The 20435-nt window shown below is 39.6% G+C and overlaps 1 protein-coding gene across 21 annotated transcripts in view; it reads left to right on the top strand.

Annotated features, from left to right (window-relative positions):
• The window catches only part of TRPM3 (transient receptor potential cation channel subfamily M member 3), a 931696-nt gene that overhangs the window by 692412 nt on the left and 218849 nt on the right, over positions 1-20435 (top strand). For all 21 annotated transcript variants that reach the window (XM_017873090.1, XM_017873069.1, XM_017873076.1 and 18 more), the window contains one exon: positions 11916-12039. In XM_017873090.1, the coding sequence (XP_017728579.1) occupies positions 11916-12039 (124 nt within the window). The remainder of the gene's footprint in view (positions 1-11915; positions 12040-20435) is intronic.

The following is a 20435-nucleotide window of genomic DNA, read 5'->3' as shown; positions in this document are numbered from 1 at the left end:
GGATTGCACTTGGAATGAACTCAGAGGGTGTGATTTCCTTCCAGTGTTGGCAACAGAGAATCCACCTGACATGTGGCAGTCTCTGTATCCTTTGGCAACACTTCACTTCTACTCTTGCACACATTCATAACCGAAGGCAAAGGAAAGAAGAGACACGACAGAGACACAGCCAATATTGTTCAGGATTTTCCATCTAAATGTCCCGCTTGTCCCTGCCTAAGATGAAAAGTTTGGCTGCCCTGCCTATCTCCAGAGCAGCACTGCCCAACAGAATTTTCTGATGATATGGCTGGGTGTGGTGGCTCATGCCTGTAATCCCAGAACTTCCGGATGCTGAGGCAGGTGGATCCCTTGAGCTCAGGAGTTCGAGACCAGCCTGGGCAACATGGCGAAACCCTGTCTCTACAAAAAATATGAAAAATTAGCCAGGTGTGGTGGCATCTCAGGAGGCCAAGTCCCAGCTACTCGGGAGGCTGAGGTGGGAGGACTGCTTGAACCCAGGAGGCTGATGCTGCAATGGGCTGTGATTGCACCCCTGTACTCCAGGCTGGGCAACAGAGCAAGGTCCTGTCTCAAAAAAAACCTCTCTGTGATGACAGAAATCTTCCATATCTGAGCTGTCGAACCAGAGTCCCTGAGTGCTTGACCTGTGACTGGTGTGACTAAGGAAATGAATTTTGAATTTCATTTTATTGTATTATAATTAAATTTAAATAGCCACATGTGAGTAACAGCTACCATATTGGATAACACAGCTCTAGTATTTCTGCAATTGGTTTCCACCAAACTGAGAAGCCTTGAATGTCTGAGAGATCTCAAATATTATTTGACATTTTCCCTATTTTTAATTATATTCTTTCCTCCAGTCAGCAATATGTATTCAGTCATTCAACAGATATTTTTTGAACACCTACTATGTTCCAGGCACTATTCTAGGCAATGGCAAAAATACATTAGTGAACCAAATAGACAAAAATCCCTGCCCTTGTGGAGCTTTTATTTTAGCAGGGTTAGATAGACAAAAGTAATAAACATAATCCATAAACACATTATATGATATTTTAGAAGATGTATGCTATGGAGTAAGAAAGCAGGGTAAGAGAGATCAAGATAAGGGGTGGCAGAAAAACCTATCTTCTGCACCTTGATTAGCACTGAAGGAAGGGTAGAAGAGAGTATATAAGTAATAAAATGCACAGTTCATGCATCCAAGGAGTTTACAGCCTGGTGAGGATTTTCTTAATCTGTCTAATGAAATGCCATGTGTAAAATGCACAGCACAAAGCTTGTCTTATAGAAGGGACTAAGTACCTCTCTTACCACTCTCACCCCCACCACGCCACCCACCTTTAGTTTCCTTTTCGATGTGTATCTGTGCCTTCTGTTTTATCATAGCTGGCTCAGGAGTGTAAGGTGAGAACAAGGAAAGAAAAGGAAAGAAGAGGGGAGGGGAGGAGAGAAGGAAAAGGGAAGGAAAGAAGGAAGGAAAAAAATGAAGAGAAAGAATAAAGAAAAAAATAAACATAAGAAAGGATCACTTTATGCGCAGCAGTACATACAGTTTGTTCGCAAACAGACTGTATCATCATCCTGCCTGGTTATGGACAGCTTCTCTAATATCCTTCTATCTACCTCATATTGCTGGATGAAAACCTCAGGAAAAGCCCAGGTGAAGAACCTTTCTAGAATAGATCCTAAAGCACAATCAGCAACTATTTCTCACAGGCCTTAGCTAATAGAGGCCATTTGTATCTGGAGTTGATCCTCATAAAAAGTTGGGAAAAGTAATCTCCTAACCAGCCCATGTTATCTATTGGTCATGTCTCTGTGTGCCATTCAACCTTCTATAACTTTCTATCCAACTGGTGTTTTCTGGAAAACATCAACGTCAATCAGTTACAGTTAACTTTTATTATAAGAGTTACTCTTAGGGCTTCTAATTGTTGAATAAAATGTTAATTTGCCACTTAAGCAATTAAAAAGAAACATTGGACATCTGATTAAGTGGGGATTAACTCAGAAAGTAGTGGATCCTTGAAATCACATTACTGAGTCTTCACACACATGAGATGCAGCATCTTAAGCAAAAAATAGAGAAAATCTCCATTTAAACAAATCACTAACTTTACATCATTTAAACAAATCACTAACTTTACATTAATACACTAAGTTGAACCTACATATTTAGGTTAGAATAAGTCACTATCAGAGATTTTTCCCTCCTGATTCTCTTGGCTTCTAAATCCAGCTCTTATGCTTACCAGCTATATTATCTTAAGCAAATCAGTTCACCTTCACAGACCTTGGATCCTTCATCCATAGAATGGTTGCTCTAAAACTGTATCATTCTTTTATCCTAAAATCAAATCTCTCAGTAGAATTTTCTGATTTGTGCCTTCTCTACAACATGCAGACTTCAAAAATATGAAAGTAGGAGGTTACAGCTGAGTATGAATTCTTATCCTAACACCTGTTTGACTTCAAGGTGGCATAAAGTTATCTAAGAGTAATGGTTTCAGGGCATCTTAGCAACACCAGTTTGCATGACTTTGACGAATATGATCCAAGAGCTAATGAGCTCTCTGCACTGATACCCCAGCTTAGTGGCTTTGAAATGTGGCCTTTCCCCTCCTATTCACAGACCTACTTCATCTGAATTTCACAGAAATACTGAAATCTATCCCCCATAGGGATGGCCTCCTCCAGCTAATATGCGTGTCAGTTACTTTGCTTCAGCTCTGAGCTAGGGATCATTGGGATTCCCTGTGGGTGCAAAAGCCCCTATTATTCTTAATAACAACAACTGCCAATTATTTAACACCTATGTGCCAGGAACAGCGCCAGGTACTTTCCATACATGATCTCTTTTTTCCTCCAAATACATTGACCTAAAAAGACATATACTACCCTTGTTTAACAGATGAGGAGACAATGCCTTAAAGAGATCAAATAACCTATCTCAGGTCCCTCACTGGTAAATAAAGGAGCTGTATTACAGCCCAAGGCACCATACCACAGCATCTTAATTATGTCGTTCTGTCTCCTATAGCAGATTGTGAAACTAGCCTCACCACTTCAATGTATGACATGGAACTAGTTGAAAAAATATAGATGTATGTTGTGTTGATTTTTATGTGATATAATTACTTTGTGTTGTCAAAACCACCAACATCTAAGTGAGTGAAATTACCTTCATATCATTGAAACTCTTAACATCTTCAAACAGCTATTGAGAACTTCTATGGGCAAGATATTGCCCTAAGCATTATGGGGGAGATGCAAGTGAATAAGAATCTGTTCCTGACAAGAACTACAAAGCAATTCAAAGGAGGGATGAGGTAGTATCCAGAAATAGAACCAAATATATATATATATATGTTTTTGAGTTGGGCAGCCAGTTCACTTCTTGAATTCCTGGCCTCAAGCAATCCTGCCACCCCAGCCTCCCAAAGTGCTGGAATTATAGGCGTGAGCCACCACTGGCCCAATCATTTCTAAACACCCTTTGAGTTTAAACAACAAAAGAAAGATAAAGATAGAGACCAAGAATATTTCTTAGAGATGAATCTGATTGAAAGGAAAAGGATCAAGAAAACCAACTTGCTGGACAGTAAAACCTTATGCCTTATCTCCCATTCTCCCAAATATGCTTGAAGTACATCCCACCATGAGGACAAACAGGCATGGGGATGACCGCCTGGTCACCCACGTAAAGCAGGCAGCTACTCAGTCACTCGGTCAATCCACAAAGATTCTTCTATAGCTAACATTGAACCAAGCACTCTTCTAGAACTTAAGGTACACGCAGAATAAAGAATCAATCACTGCTTCAAAAAGTTCATCTACTGGAGTGAGACAAATAATTTCCATGCAATATAATAATCATCGAAATATGTCTCAAGTGCTTTGAGAGCACCAAGGGAGCAGTCATCAGAGACTTTCACATAGGAGATGAGGGTGATTTTTTGTTTACATTTTCTTAAATTTTATTTTTAGTTGACAACGGGATACACTGTGATGTCTTGATATATGTTTACATTGTGGGATGATTAAATCAAGTGAATTAGCGTGTCTTCACTAAAGCTTAATAGTCTTACAACTGAATCTTAATCATCCATACGCCAAAGCTCAGAAGTATGCAATATACCCTTGTAACAAACCTCCATGTGTACCCCCGATTCTGAAATAAAAGCTGAAAAAAGAAAAAGGAGGCAAAGTTTGAGCTGAGTTTTAAATGATGAGTTTTGAGTGATGAGGTCAGGACTACAGAATAGTCCAAGTAGCAGACATAGCAAGCTGAAGATATGGTGGCATGCAAGGGTCTGGTGAGCTTGGGAGATTCAGTATTTACAGGATATGGGTGACAGAGTGGCAGGAGATGAGCCTAGCTGTGGAGCAAGACCATAGACAAACCTTATATGCCATATGCAAGTTGAGACGTTATCTTGCTGGTGATGGAACGCTATTGCAGGGATTTAAGAAGGGTGCAATAGAATCATGTCTGCTTTGTAGAACCATTTAATTAACACTGTGGGGAATGGACTAGAGGAAGATAGAGAAGCAACCAATTAGCAGTCTGTTGGTACCATCTGAATAAGATATGATGAGGACCCAAACCAAGGTAGATAGAGAATGAGGAAAACTGGAAAAATATTTTAGGAAGTCAAATTTTGTGCTTTCCATGCATGATCTCTTTTTTTCCCAAATACATGGACCTAAGAAGACATACGCTCCCTTATTCAACAGATAAGGAGATGAAGCCTTAAAGATCAAATAACCTGTCTCACGTCCCTCACTAGTAAATAAAGCAATTCAAAGGGGGGAATAAAGTAGTATCCAGAAACAGAACCAAATATATGTTTTTGAGTTGGGCGGTCAATTCACTTCTTGAACTCCTCGCCTCAAGCAATCCTGCTGCCTCAGGCTCCTAAAGCACTGGGATTATAGACGTGAGCCACCACACGTGGCCCAATCATTTCCAAACTTTCTCTGAGTTTAAAGAAAAGAAAAGATAGTTTCTAGCAGAAATTGGCAACATCAACAGGTGCTGCTGTTGCTTTATCTCTCCAAACAGACCCCAAAGTGAAATTAAGATATCAAGAAAAAAAAAACCTGGTTTTGGTGGTGACTTAACCTGGGCCTTAAGGGCTGGCTCAAGCATACACACATATTACTGAAGATGTCCCTTATATGCAGCATTTCACAGGCACAAAATGTGATGATAGTATCCATGGCAAAAAAGTCTCTGACCAGGCACCAAGGTCTAAAAGAAATACCTGGTACACACTAAATGCCAAATAAATGTAAATAGGCAGCTGGATCAAAAGGAGAAAATATTTGTAGGTTCTATGCACAAATCAGTAATAATATTTTGGAAACATTTATGAATAGTTGGAGTATTACTTTGAAGGAAATGGTGGTTCTCATTATAATGATCTGTTAGAAGAGACAATTCAAAGTAAGGCAACTGAGGCTGTTTATCACCAAAATATGGAAAAGATCACTGTTGATGTCTCATCTGAACAGAGTCACTTGATGTCATTGCTTGTCTCCAAGATGATCACCGTTAATATATTCCTTCAGTGTATATTTATGCTGTCATCAAGAGGTGAAGTCTATTCCTTCCATCTTCTTGATTCTGGGCTACTTTTAGTGACTTGTTAGATTAATCAAGTACAAGAAAATGACATTCTAGGACTTCTGAGGCTAAGTCCCAACAAGTCTTGTAGTTTCTGCCTGAGCCTCTCTGAATGCTCTCTCTTGGAACCCTCACTTTAAGAGAAGCCAGCTTCCATGTAAGAAGTCCATCTACCCTGCAACCAACAGGGAAAGAGCAATGCAAGCCAACCCTCAACTCTTTTAGCCAGACCAGGCCAGGTACCAGACTTGGAAGTAAGGAAGCCATCTTGGATATTCTAGCCCCAACAGATGCCACATGGAACAGAATTGAGGCCCCAGACATATGGTCACAGTTGAGCTATTGTAGTCTTCATCAGCCATTCCAGTTGAGGCCCTAGGTATGCTGGAGAAAAATGAGCCATCCCCATTGTGCCTGCCTAAATTCTTGAGCCACAAAATTATCAACACAACAAATAAATGTTGCTTTATACGAATAAATTTTGGGGTTAATACCCATCAATTACAGAATACTTGGCATACAACTTTTTGAGTTCCTTGAGGCTAGAACTGAATATTATGTATATCTCTGTATCTAACTTAGTGCCTGGCACACAGAAGGCATGAATATTGTTTGTTGAATGAATGAATGAATGAATGAACAAGCAGATGTCTGCATGGAGTGTTTGCAAGACTGCACTATAATCAAGCCTCCTAAATCTGCTAAGTATCTCCATTTCCCAAACATAGGAAAGAACTGGCGGTCTCTGACCTCTCTAAAGTGTGAAAGTTATTTCTCCAGCCTTACACCACTGGACTCACCAGATGTGCAGAGCACTGTTAACACCAGGAGAGAGTTCTGCATTGTACGCGGGGGCCCTGGCCCACTAGTTGTGCTACTTCATGAGAAGGAATATATCAGTGACTCTTTCCTAAAAAGCATCGTAGGATTCTGTTTGAATAATGCATATGCTTGTGCAGGACTTGCTATGTGTCAGGCATTTTTCTAAGCCTTTTACAAAGTTTAACTCATTTAATATTCACAAGCCTATGAGATAAGTACTATTATAGTTTCCATTTTACATATATGAAAAATAGAACATCAACACTAACTTACACAAGATCACACAGCCAACAGGTAACAGCTTAAATCCAGACAGCCTAGCCCTGGTGGCCATAATGCTGTTATTAACAATGCTTCCTGCCTTTCTGGGAAGAATTGTGGTGTTACTTGTAGACCAGAGTCATGACATTTGGGGAGGAAGTGGCAACTTTTACCAAAAAAAAGCACAAGGAGAAAAATACGCCATTCTCTGTGAACTCAGGCAAGACATGTAACTTCATGTGCCCTTAATATAACATTTAGTAATTTGCTTTGTCTTCTAGCAAATGATAAAATTTCATTTTTCTTTAGAGAATTAGATATTCTGTGGGTGATTATGTCTTTTAAGTGCCAAATTGCGGTGTTACTAACAAGTTTTTTTATATAGCTAAAATTTTCTCATATTGTGTCTGAATAAACTAATAGAAAATATCTATGGGGGTCACAGGAAGGGCTCTTCCTCGAAACTCATTAACCTAAGATTAGCTCTTAGAATCCCATTGAATTCTAAATGCATTTTCTCATTTTTAAATCTAGGAACAAAACTCTAATATTGCAGGTAATTTGCAGGTAATTAAATTCATTCGGAGAAATATATTTGTATGTGTGGGTTGTATTGGGAGCATTTGAACAGAATACTAATAGCAAACTGCGGGGCGTTTTGTTGGTTACCCTGAGCACTGGCTGAATATTGGCCTATTTTAAACTACTCTGTGACTCATCTACAAAGCTCCAGATCATAAGTGCAGTATTTAAATGGAGACACAAATGCCATAGTGTAGAGATCTGCCTCACTTCAATGACTACAGCTCCTATCACAAAACCCTCTAATTTGAGATGTACCAAAAACAACATGGGTAGATAAGAACCACAAATTAACAGTTTCCGTAAATAAGATGACTTTGTCAAGGCTGAATTCTAAAATAAAAATTTCACATAATACTACGACCATATTTTGATGTCAAGAAATTTTCAGTCAATATTCTAGTGTCATAAAAGAAATATAAAATAGGTTCATCTCTAATTTTCTGATGATTAAATATTACAGTAAAATTTTAAATCACTCCAATGTTACACAGAAAATATGGGAAGAACTAGAAAATAATAATTTTAAGAAAGCAGGCTTCCATATATCCTAAGGAATATGGTTACAAAACAAGAAAGGATCTTCAGAGAAGATAGAGTAAGCATTTGTACCCAAACAGAAGGCATCTAGTTCAGCAGAGCAAATACTTATGAAAAATTAGAAGCAAATACTGGTTTTTTTGTTTTTTTTCTTTTGGTTTTGGGTTTTGTTTTGTTTTTTGAGATGGAGTCTCATTTGATTGCCCAGGCTGGAGTGCAGTGATGCGTAATCTCAGTTCACTGCAACTTCTGCCTCCCAGGCTCAAGCGATCCCCACACCTCAGCCTCTGAGTAGCTGCGATTACAGGCACGTGCCACCATGCCTGGCTAATTTTGTATTTTTAGTAGAAGCGGGGTTTGGACATGTTGGCCAGGCTGGTCTTGAACTCCTGACTTCAAGTGATCCACCAACCTCAGCCTCCCAAAGTGCCAGGATTACAGGCGTGAGCCACCAAGCCCAGCCTGCAAATATACTCTTCAAACTACTTAATGCACTTTGCGATTATCTTCATTTAGTGTTCCCCCTTATCATCCCTGATACAGATGATTAGGAAACTATGAAAGACTTAGAATATAATCAGGAACAGCAACACCATGGGGCAAGGCTGAAGTCGATAGGCTCAACTCAGACAGACCATCAAGCATTATGACCTAGCACAAATCGTTTAACCTCCTTAGGGCATAGTTTTCTCTTCTGCAAAATGAAATTAATCCCACTTGCCTCATAGATTGTTGTGAGATTATCTCTGAAGCCCATTGTGTACGTTAAACCATGACGTGCTACAGACACATCAAATGTTTTGTGGGATCTTATTTAAAACAATGTTATTAAACTCTTTTTGCCAAAGGCATGAGACCTAATATCTTTTCTTTGTTAAAAGGGGAGATCTACAAGTGTTGGGGAGCTGTTAAAGGCAGGAAAGCACTAAAAATGAGATTTTCTTCTTGTTGCAATCAGAAGGATGGAAAAAGAACTGAATCAGAAAGGGCAGTTATTTAATATTTAATTGCTGTAACTTTATGCTTTGAATAGATCAAATCATCTTTGTTCTACCTGTAACAGGTATCCCACACTTTGGAAAACACCCTAGAGAATCCTTCTACTTCTAGAATTCTACGGTTCTTGTCATTAAATGATCTAGCCAAAGCCATAACTTCAGCAACTGGGAAATTGGGCTCAGAGGATGAGATTCTTACTGTCTTTCAGCTCTCCTAACCACTGAAACCCACAATCAGCTAAATTGCACATCATTCCTCAATTTTTAGAAAGTGACAGATTGGATGCAAGTGTCAGACAGATCCCTCAAGCATATAATGAACCTGGGGAGCTGAGATTTCATTACAGATGGTTGATAGTAGAAAACAAATTTTGAGTTGTTATCAAAATTAAACACCTGCAGATGAATGATTATATCTATCAAGTGGCTAATCAGGAGAATCCTTTCTGTTGTTAATCCTGTACAAAATTAATGGATGCTTGATACTGAAGAACTCTCTAGACTCATCCACTTGGGTTACCTGTCAGGTAGACACATGCCTAGATCTGAGTGTGCATGTCTTTACTTTTCAAGAAAATTAATTGGCAACACAAATGTGATCATGCCACCCTTCTGCTTAAATCTTTTAACGGCTTTTCATTGTCTGGGGGATAAAACCTAAAATCTCTATAACATCACCTTCAAAGTCCCCCATTGATCTTGTTCCTGCTCACCCCTTCTGCAGCCCTATTTTGTTCCACTCTTTAATTTGCTCTCTTAGCTCCAGCCATACTGACTTTTTATTTTTTCCAAACTGGGCCCGTTCATGCCATTTTGTCTGCTGTGAATTCTCTTACCCAACCCTTCCAGCCCCAACTATGCTGATACTCACTCATTCGTGTCTCAGATAAAACAGCACTCCCTCAGAAAAGTCGTCCCTGAATCCCTCAGATTAGATTAGATACATTTGCCACAAGCTTCTCTACTTCTTTTCCACTGACAATCACGGTTGGATTGCTGGTTCACATCTTTCTACGCCACTGGCGCATAAGCTCATTGAAGGCTGGGAGTGCATATATAGCTCCTCTGATCCTGGCACATCCTGGTGTGTGGCACTAAGTAGACATTCACTATGCATTTGTTGAATGACTAAATGAATGAATGAATGAATGAATGAATGAATGAATAAATACTTCAATCTGGTCCACAGCTAAGACCACAGAGTCATTCAGTATAATTAAGATAATCTCAAGAGAGGATCTGGCGTTATTTTTTTCAACCATCCTCTTTTTCTAAATAATAAATTTTTTTAGACAGGTTCTGGCCCTGTCACCCAGGCTGGAGTACAGTGGTGTGATCTTGGCTCACTGCCTCCCTGGCTCAAGAGATCTTCCCACCTCAGCATCTCAAGTAGCTGGGACTACAGGCATGCACCACCGTGCCCAACTAACTTTATAATTTTTTGTAGAGACAAGGTCTCACTGTATTGCCCAGGCTGATCTCGAACTCCTGGGCTCAAGTGAGCCACCTGCCTCAGCCTCCCAAAGTCCTAGGATTACAGGTGGGAGCCACAGCGCCCAGCCTTAATGTGTATATTCTTGACATAGAATATACACGCTGGAGGAGTAGGGAAAGGGGTGACCCAATCCTTCGTCCAGCTGAGTGACCTTCCAGGATTGTTGGTATAGTTCTGTCATGAGGAATGCCACCTTCCTCAAGGCAGGGCTGTCATAATATCCAACCTAGTGAGTTCAGGTGAAACACACATACACTGGAACACAGCAGGTCACTGATCGGAAGATATCTTCCAGCTCCGCATCTTGCCTTCTTTTAAGCAATAAAGTTTGTCTTGCTTTCATGTTGAAGGAAACTCCACAACTGCCTGCTCAAATGGCCACAGTGATGAAGAGAGGCAGTGGTGTGATCCACTTGGTGTAAACAGAGGCAGCATGGTGTGGTGGAAAGAGCCCTGGACAAATAAGCAGAAGAACTAGGTTCTGATTCTGATGACTCTGTCACTTATTTGCTGCATGAATTTAAACACTGGGCTCTTTCTGGCTAAAATGTCCTGCCTGTGAAATAGAACAAACCCTTTGTCTGTAGGGTTCCTGTAATCAGCAACTGAGATCATGATTTATTTTACTATTTTATTTAGGAGTTGCTGATACTTTAATTATGAAAGCAATTTGTAATCTGTAAAATACTAAGCAAATTATGGTAATTTTGCCACTGGTCCTTGAAAGCAGTTTTGTCTTCCTGATTTTGAATAGTATCTGTTATTAATAAAGTGAATTTTCCTTCCCTGCCATTTAATGGCTAGTAAAAAAAGCCCTGTTCTCACCAGGGTAATGAGAAAGAAGTTAAAAATTAGTTGTGATTGATTCATATTCAAGACATAATTGAGCATTGATTGGATATGATGCCTCTTTCCTGTTTTCATTTATTCTTCTACAGCATAAAACTATCTTTTAATCAGGTAGCCAACATGATACTGTCTTACTATTCGCTGTAACAGAGCAAAAGCTTGACATGAATAATGAATACCTAAATCATAGGCCAGACAGGCTGCCACCTACATGAAATGAATTTGGGAAAACATAACTCCTATTTCTGCTTATGGATGTTCAAAAACTTATTAATGAAATATTGTCTTTATTTCCACAATTAGAGATGACGCTGCAATTTAAATCTCCTGCAGTACTGTTAGGAGATTTATATAGTACTGTTAAGAACAGTACTATAGCAAATTCTTACCAAGAAGATGCAGATGATTAATTGAAGGTATTTTTTGATAAGCAAACTTGAGGAAGAGGGCATTAGACACATGCCATATGAAAAACAGAAAAATAAAATTAAAATATCTAAATCAATCTTTCTACTTTACTCTGTTAGGTTCTCAGATAGTAAAATTGATTTATTTTTAAATGCCTTGCTTTTTTAATTATCACAGGCGAGATACCTTTTGTGAGAAAAATACAGAAGCAACTCCTGTCTAAAGTAAACCCTGATAATTCCCTCTTGAGCTCTGTATTGCTCAGAAATATGTGCTGAATAGGAGTTGGTTGACCTGCTTTTGACGTTGTTTTTATTTGCAGACTGATAAATGAATCTTTGAGGGACCAGCTGTTGGTGACTATACAGAAGACTTTCACATACACTCGAACCCAAGCTCAGCATCTGTTCATCATCCTTATGGAGTGCATGAAGAAGAAGGAATTGGTAGGTAATTCCTCATGGGTGGCCAGCTGTCTCCACATTTTCAGTCATTTTCTTGAATCACACAACATTTTCTCAAATCATGTGACATTCTCTCTTTCTGGCCCAGCTTACGACTCTCCTCAGGCTCCATTGGCTCCAGTAGCTTCCTCTCTTGAGTAAAAAAGACACTGCTTTTACTGCCTTGGAGTTAATAAGGTGTGTGCAGCAGAATTTTAGCATCATTTCCTTTTGGAGCTCGTCCAAATGCTCTGACTGCCTCAACCAAATGATTTGAAGTGACAAAATTGGTCCCCTCCTGGAAAACGCTTCAGCTTGATCTTCTTAGGTTTGGGGTTTCATTTTGCTTATAAGTCGTGAACCACTGGTGTGCTTCATGTCAAACAGCTTTAATGACAAAGAATCCAGGCTGTTAGACTAGTCTGTACAGGTAGAAAATGGAGAAACATACTCAAGAAATCCTGGAGGAATCTATAGCTACTGAAGTGTTTCTAAAATCAGAGCAAAATGTCTTACAAATGTGGTATAATCAGTGACCCGGTTAGGATGAACAAGACCATGTGATTTTGTTCTCTGCTTACTCAAACATTTAACAAGAACTTGCTATCTGCCAGGCAGGAAACAAGATCTTTATGCATATAAATTCATGTGACCTTTGCAACTGTCCTGATGAGAGAGGTACAATTATTCCCCTCATCTTACAGATGAGGAAACTCAGCTCATTTGATCAGTAAACGAGGAGCTAAGACTCAAAGTCAGTGATGTTTAACCTCTGTATGGAGTATTTTTATTCAGAAAGTGTCGCATTGAAGCCAATGCAGTGGATCACCCACTCTGGGTAGGTGCCCCCAGGCCTCAATCAGAGAGACTATTCTCAAAGGTCAGTTAAACCCAACTGCTGAGAGAGATAGCAAAACGTTTAGGAAAAAAAAAAAAGGAATTGATCAGAGTGGGCAAGACTCATCTCCAGGAAGCATCCACGTAGTCTTTGTGAGAAACCTTTCAGCAGCTTCCAGGTTTGGGATGAGATGAGTGAAGATGAGAAGAATAGGACAATACCTAGGTACACAGTCTGGCTGCCCCATGTATAGAAGCCAGCGAGCGGGTGGGGCACCCAGTCATGACTGCTGGCATTCCAGGAGAACTCTACTACACATGAAGGTACCACCCACGTGTGACATCCTCCCATCCCGGATGTGGTTAGCTCATGGTGTTGCAGCTCACATACTTCCTCTGTCCAAAGAGACACTGAAGCCCTGAGCTTCTACATGCCACATTAGGGATTCTCTTCGAAATACTGATGCTTTTCCATTGCTGAGGCTAATTCTAATTGAGAGACCTTACCAGGACTATACATTTCAGCAGTCCTGCAAATTTCCTAGAAAGGCAGCTAGGAGCAAAATTCTAGGAACCAGTGGGAGGTCATAAAACCAAATGAGGCTGAATGAACTTTTCTAGGTATTTCATGGGACTGTTTTTGCAGAATTCTGCCTAAATTTCATGTTGTTTAATCATGGTCTCTGCTGAAAAAGTTAACTGCATTTTAATGCAAGTTATTTGTTGTAAGAAATGTGAGGTATTCCTATCTCCGGGCTCAGGAAATGAGTTCTTTCTTAAAAAAAATTGTTTTTTTTTTTTTAATTACACTTTAAATTCTGGGATACTTGTGCAGAATGTGCAGGTTTGTTAGGTAGGTGTATACACGTGCCATGGTGTGTGCTACACCCATCAACCCATCATCTACTTTAGATATTTCTCCTAATGCTATCCCTCCCCTAACCCCCCACCCGCTAAGAGGCCCCGGTGTGTGAGTTCCCCTCCCTGTGTCAATGTGTTCTCATTGTTCAACTCCCACTTATGAGTGAGAACATGTGGTGTTTTGTTTTCTGTTCTTGTGTTAGTTTGCTGAGAATGATGGTTTACAGCTTCATCCATGTCCCTGCAAAAGACATGAACTCATCCTTTTTCATGGCTGCATAGTATTCCATGGCGTGTATGTGCCACATTTTCTTTATCCAGCCTATCATTGATGGACATTTGGGTTGCTTCCAAGTTTTCACTATTGTGAACAGTGCTGCAATAAACATACGTGTGCAAGTGTCTTTATAGTAGAATGATTTATAATCCTTTGGGTATATACCCAGTAATGGGATTGCTGGTTCAAATGGTATTTCTGGTTCTAGATCCTTGAGGAAACACTACACTGTCTTCCACAATAATTGAACTAATTTACACTCCCACCAACAGTGTAAAACCATTCCTATGTCTCCACATCCTCTCCAGCATCTGTTGTTTCCTGACTTTTTAATGATTGCCATTCTAACTGGCATGAGATGGTATCTCATTGTAGTTTTGATTTACATTTCTCTAATGACCAGTGATTATGAACTTTGTTTTCATATGCCTGTTGGCTGCATAAATGTCTTCTTTTGAGAAGTGTCTGTTAATATCCTTTGCCCACTTTTTGATGGGTTTTTTTCTTCTAAATGTGTTTAAGTTCTTCATAGATTCTAGATATTAGCCCCTTGTCACATGGATAGATTGCAAAAACTGTCTCTCATTCTGTAGGTTGTCTGTTCATTCTGATGATAGTTTCTTTTGTTGTGCGAAAGCTCTTTAGCTTAATTAGATCCCATTTGTCAATTTTGGCTTTTGTTGCCATTGCTTTTGGTTTTTAGTCATGAAGTCTTTGCCCCTAACTATGTCCTGAATGGTATTGCCTAGGTTTTCTTCTAGGGTTTTTGTGGTTTTAGGTTTTACATTGAAGTCTTTAATCCATCTTGAGTTAATTTTTGTATAAGGTGTAAGGAAAGGGTCCAGTTTCACTTTTCTGCATATAGCTAGCCAGTTTTCCCAACACTATTTATTAAGTAGGGAATCCTTTCTCCATTGCTTGTTTTTGTCAGGTTTGTCAAAGATCAGATGGTTGTAGATGTGTGGCATTATTTCTGAGGCCTCTGTTCTGTTCCAGTGCTGTATATATGTGTTTTGGTACCAGTACTATACTGTTATGGTTACTGTAGTCTTGTACTATAGTTTGAAGTCAGGTAGTGTGATGCCTCCAACTTTGTTCTTTCTGCTTAGGATTGCCTTGGCCATGCGGGCTCTTTTTTGGTTTCATATGCAATTTAAAGTGGTTTTTCTTAACTCTGTGAAGAAAGTCAATGGTAGCTTGGTAACAATAGCATTAAATCTATAAATTACTTTGGGCAGTATGGCCATTTTCACAATATTGATCCTTTCTATCCATGAGCATGGAATGTTTTTCCATTCGTTTGTGTCCTCTCTTATTTCCTTGAGCAGTGGTTTGTAGTTCTTCTTGAACAGGTCCTTCACATCCCTTGTAAGTTGTATTCCTAGGTATTTTATTCTCTTTGTAGCAATTGTGAATGGAAGTTCACTCATGATTTGGCTCTCTGTTTGTCTGTTATTGGTGTATAGGAATCCTTGTGATTTTTTTCACATTGATTTTGTATCCTGAGACTTTGCTGAAGTTGCTTATCAGCTTAAGGAGATTTTGGGCTCAGATGATGGAGTTTTCTAAATATACAATCATGTCATCTGCAAACAGAGACGATTTGACTTCCTCTCTTCCTATTTGAATACCCTTTATTTCTTTCTCTTGCCTGATTGCCCTGGCCAGAATTTGCAATACTATGTTGAATAGGAGTGGTGAGACAGGGCATCCTTTTCTTGTGCCAGTTTTCAAAGGGAATACTTCCAGCTTTTGCATATTCAATATAATATGGGCTGTGGGTTTGTCATAAATAGCTCTTATTATTTTGAGATACATTCCATCAATACCTAGTTTATTGAGAGTTTTTAGCATGAGGGGATGTTACATTTTATTGAAGCCCTTTTCTGCATCTATTGAGATAATCATGTGGTTTTTGTCATTGGTTCTGTTTATGTGTTAGATTACGTTTATTGATATGCATGTGTTGAACCAGACTTCCATCCCAGGGATGAAGCTGACTTTATCATGGTGGATAAGCTTTTTGATGTGCTGCTGGATTTGGTTTGCCATTATTTTATTGAGGATTTTCTCATTGATGTTCATCATGAATATTGGCCTGAAACTTTCCTTTTTTATTGTGTCTCTGCCAGGCTTTGGTATCAGGATGATGCTGGCCTCATAAAATGAGTTATGGAGGAGTCCATATTTTTCTATTGTTTGGAATAGTTTCAGAAGAAATGGTACCAGTTCCTCTTTGTACCTCTGCTAGAATTTGGCTGTGAATCCATCTGGCCCTGGGCTTTTTTTGGTTGGTAGGCTATTAATTACTGCCTCAATTTCAGAACTTGTTTTTGGTCTATTCAGGGATTCGACTTCTTCCTGGTTTAGTCTTGGGAGGGTGTGTTTGTCCAGGAATGTATCCATTTCTTCTAGATTTTCCAGTTTATTTGTGTAGCGGTGTTAATACTATTCTCTGATGGTACTTTGTATTTCCGTGGGATCAGTGGTGATATCCCCTTTGTCTTTTTTTATTGTGTCTATTTGATTCTTCTCTCTTTTCTTCTTTATTAGTCTGGTCTATCTATTTTGTTGATCATTTCAGAAAATCAGCTCTTGGATTCATTTATTTTTTTGAAAGGTTTTTCATGTCTCTATCTCCTTCAGTTCTGCTCTGATCTTAGTTATTTCTTGTCTTCTGCTAGCTTTTGAATTTGCTCTTGCTTCTTTAGTCTCTGTAAGGTAGGTCTGCTGGTGACAAAATCTCTCAGCATTTGCTTGTCTGTAAAAGATTTTATTTCTTCTTCACTTGTGAAGCATAGTTTGGCTGGATATAAAATTCTGGGTTGAAAATTCTCTTCTTTAAGAATGTTGAATATTGGCCCCCACTCTCTTCTGTCTTGTTGAGTTTCTGCAGAGAGATCTGCTGTTAGTCTGATGGGTTGCCCTTTGTGGGTAACCTGACCTTTCTCTCTGGCTGCTCTTAACATTTTTTCCTTCATTTCAACCTTGGTGAATCTGACAATTATGTGTCTTGGGGTTGCTCTTCTCAAGGAGTATCTTTGTGGTGTTCTTTGTATTTCCTAAATTTAAACGTTGGCCTGTGTGTTCTTAACAAGCAACAGATTATTTCCACATCTAGGCAGAAATAAGTTAGAAATTTTTAAATCAAAATTACAGTATAACTATAATTTCAAATTTTGAGGAACTACTTATGTGCATGGACGGTACTAGATGCCTTGAAAATAAGGTAAACACAAAGTAGGCATTGTTTTATCCTCTTGCAGAGACAAGGAAAGGAATTGAGGCTAGGAGAGGTGGGCAGATGTACACAGCCAAGAAGAGCCAAGCTAGGACTGTCTTGCTGCAGAGCCCATGTTTTCTACTCATTAGGCTCCATAGCATAGCACACAAAACAAGGAGGCATTGCATCATCGTAGAGTTCCTCTTTTCTCATGTATCCTTCAAGTTTCTTTTGATTCCCCTTACAAACTACATGGGATATAATATTATGAGGCCAGTTTAACCATTGCCAAGTTTGGCTAAGCTATTTGGTTCTAGAATTGATGTGACATCTTTCTCATCCCAGAACTTAACTGACTTACATAATAAAGCCTGCACTATGGATAGGCCGCTGGGTGGTGTGGCCTCGTGAAAAATATGCCTTGGGTCTGCAATTTCAAGCTAGGTGGGGCAGTCCCTCACGACATCATCACACAGAGTTACTGCTATACTTTCTGCTCACTTCATATACATCTTGAAGAAATTCAGTTCTCTGCTTACTCAAAACCTGTCCCCTTTAGAGAGATATGTCCTTCTAGGAATCAACCTGTAACCTAAGTTCTATCATTGTTTTCAGGTAAAGAATAGAAATTAAAGAGATAAAGAAAGACTGTCTACAACATATTCATTTGGGAACAGATGTCAGGGATCAGGTGTCCCTCTATTCTCTTCCTCCTCAAGAGGGGTCTGGTCATAAAGAATATCAAGACCAGGAAAAGAGGACACAGGTGGCCATGCACACAGTGAGGCCCATTATGTGCACAGAAACCAAGAGCCGTTTGTTCCAGAGGGCAGTGCCAGCTCCTTTTTGCTGCTGCCTCCTGGAGCTCCTGTCTGTCCTCTGAGCAACTGCAGAAGCCTTCCTCTATCACCACTGCCAACCCACCAGTCCCAGACTGGGGTAGTACATTTGCTTTTGATACCCTGGAGTGAAGGAGGACCACTTGGACTTGGCATTGTAAACCCCATGGTTGTGTGGCCCTAAACAAGTCATGGTGATGACAACACCAGCCCTGATCCTAGTTCACCACCTTCTACTTCCACACGGGTGACTCCTCTCATTCACTCTCCTCCCCTGACAGCAGCCAGACCTCCTAGCATCCAATCAGTTCATCTTTCCATCTCTTCCCAGTCACACCTGGGAATCATGCCTCCACTCAAAGCCTTGCTGCTCCAAAATCTAAGACTTTAAAATCTACTCCCCACTCCAAAGATAACTGCCCTACCTTCCCCCTCCCACCACTTCATTCATACTGAACCTGAACCTGGATGCCAAGCTTCTCTGTTCGTGAGCCTGAGATCAAACATGTCAAGTAATCTGTGTAAAAACATGTTCAAAATAGTTTTCTTTACCTTGTGCCTTGTTGAGAGTTTGCACTATGTCTTTCCACCCTCCCCGCTCCCATCTGGGTTCCCTCACCTGTCAATTGATCTATATGTGCCTGATGCTTCTTATACCACTCCCAAAGCTGAGTCATTCAGTCTAATTCAATTAGGCCTTCAATAACGCCGGCCAATCCTCATATTTATCTCTAGTCGATAGGCTCTCCTATTTCCTACAATCATTGTTCTAAATCTTTTATATTCTTTTCAAGTTTCAAACCACAGCCACTTCCTCTTATTCTTTTTATTTATGTTAAACACTAATCTTTTGTTGGTTGTGTTACAGATACATTTTCTCAGTTTGGGGCTTGTTTTTTCACTTTATGTACTTTGATAAACAGAAATTCCCAAATTTAATGTACAGTCACGCATTACTTAACAACAGGGACACATCCTGAGAAATGTGTCGTTAGGGCTATTTCATTGTTGTATGAACATGATAGTGTATTTCTTTTTTTTGAGACAGAGTCTTGCTCTGTCACCCAGGATGGAGTGCAGTTGTGTGATCTTGGCTCACCGCAACCTCCACCTCCCGGGTTCAAGCAACTCCCCTGCCTCAGCCTCCCAAGTAGCTTTTGGGAGCACCAGCCACCATGCTCAGCTAATTTTTATATTTTTAGTGGAGATGGGGTTTCACCATGTTGGTCAGGCTGGTCTCGAACTCCAGACCTCAGGTGATCCGCCCGCCTCAGCCTCCCAAAGTCCTGAGAGTACAGGTGTGAGCCACCGTGCCCAGCCTATAGAGTGTGTTTCTAAAAACCTAGAAAACATAGTGTACTACACACCTAGATTCTATGGTATAGCCTATTTGTCCCTCAGCTACAGACTTGAATGGCATATTACAGTTGTGAATACTGTAGGCAATTGTAACACAATGGTAGGTATTTGTGTATCTAAACAAATCCAAAGATAAAAAAGTTACAATAAAAATATAATATTATAATCTCTTGGCACCACTGTTACATACACAATGCATCGTTGACTGAAACGTCATTATGCAGCCCATGACTGTAATTAAATGTATCAGCCTTTTTTATGTTTTGTGCTTTTTGCCTCTTGTTTAATGAACTCTTCTGTACCCAAATTTCAAAAATATATTCTTCTATATATTCTACTAAAATGTGTCTAGTTTCACCTTCCACATTAAATCTGTAACCCATCTATAACTGATTATTTTGTATATGATATGAAGTGGGGATCCATGTGGATGACTAGCTGACCTTGCGTCATTTATTGAATGGTCCATCCTTATGTTGCATAATGCCAGCTCTTTCATAAAGCAGGTTTCCACCTATACATGAGCCTTTCTGTCTTTGCTACTTGTCTAGTCCTGCCCTGGTGCCCTACTTTTCTAATCAGTGTGACTTTATAATAAGCCCTGATGTATGATAGGGCAAGTCACACTCCTTGTGACACTTCTCCAGGGTTGCCAACTATTTTAGCCCTTTGCCCTTATAGATAAATTTTAAACTCAGCCTTTCAGATTGCGTGTACATGTGCATGCACACACACACACACAAACACACACACACACACATTGTTGAGATGTGGATTGAAATTGCATTGAATTTAAAGATTCATTCTCCTCATGCTCAACAGAAGACTTCTCCCTAAAGGAAATCAAAGGTCATAAATTTTAAGCTCCCCCACTTTCTTCTCCTTTACCCCGGTGTGACTATATCTTGAGCCATGCCTTTTTTTTTCTATGTAGTATCAGAGGAAGTAGTGCCCCTCTTCTTCTCTACAGTCATTCTTTTTTTTTTTTTTTTTTTTTTTTTTT

This window comes from Rhinopithecus bieti, unplaced genomic scaffold, assembly GCF_001698545.2.
Source record: "Rhinopithecus bieti isolate Rb0 unplaced genomic scaffold, ASM169854v2 scaffold_7648, whole genome shotgun sequence".
In the NCBI taxonomy this organism is placed as follows: domain Eukaryota; kingdom Metazoa; phylum Chordata; class Mammalia; order Primates; family Cercopithecidae; genus Rhinopithecus; species Rhinopithecus bieti.
The sequence above is the reverse complement of the archived record's forward strand: the minus strand, read 5'-3'. Positions and strand labels throughout refer to the sequence as shown.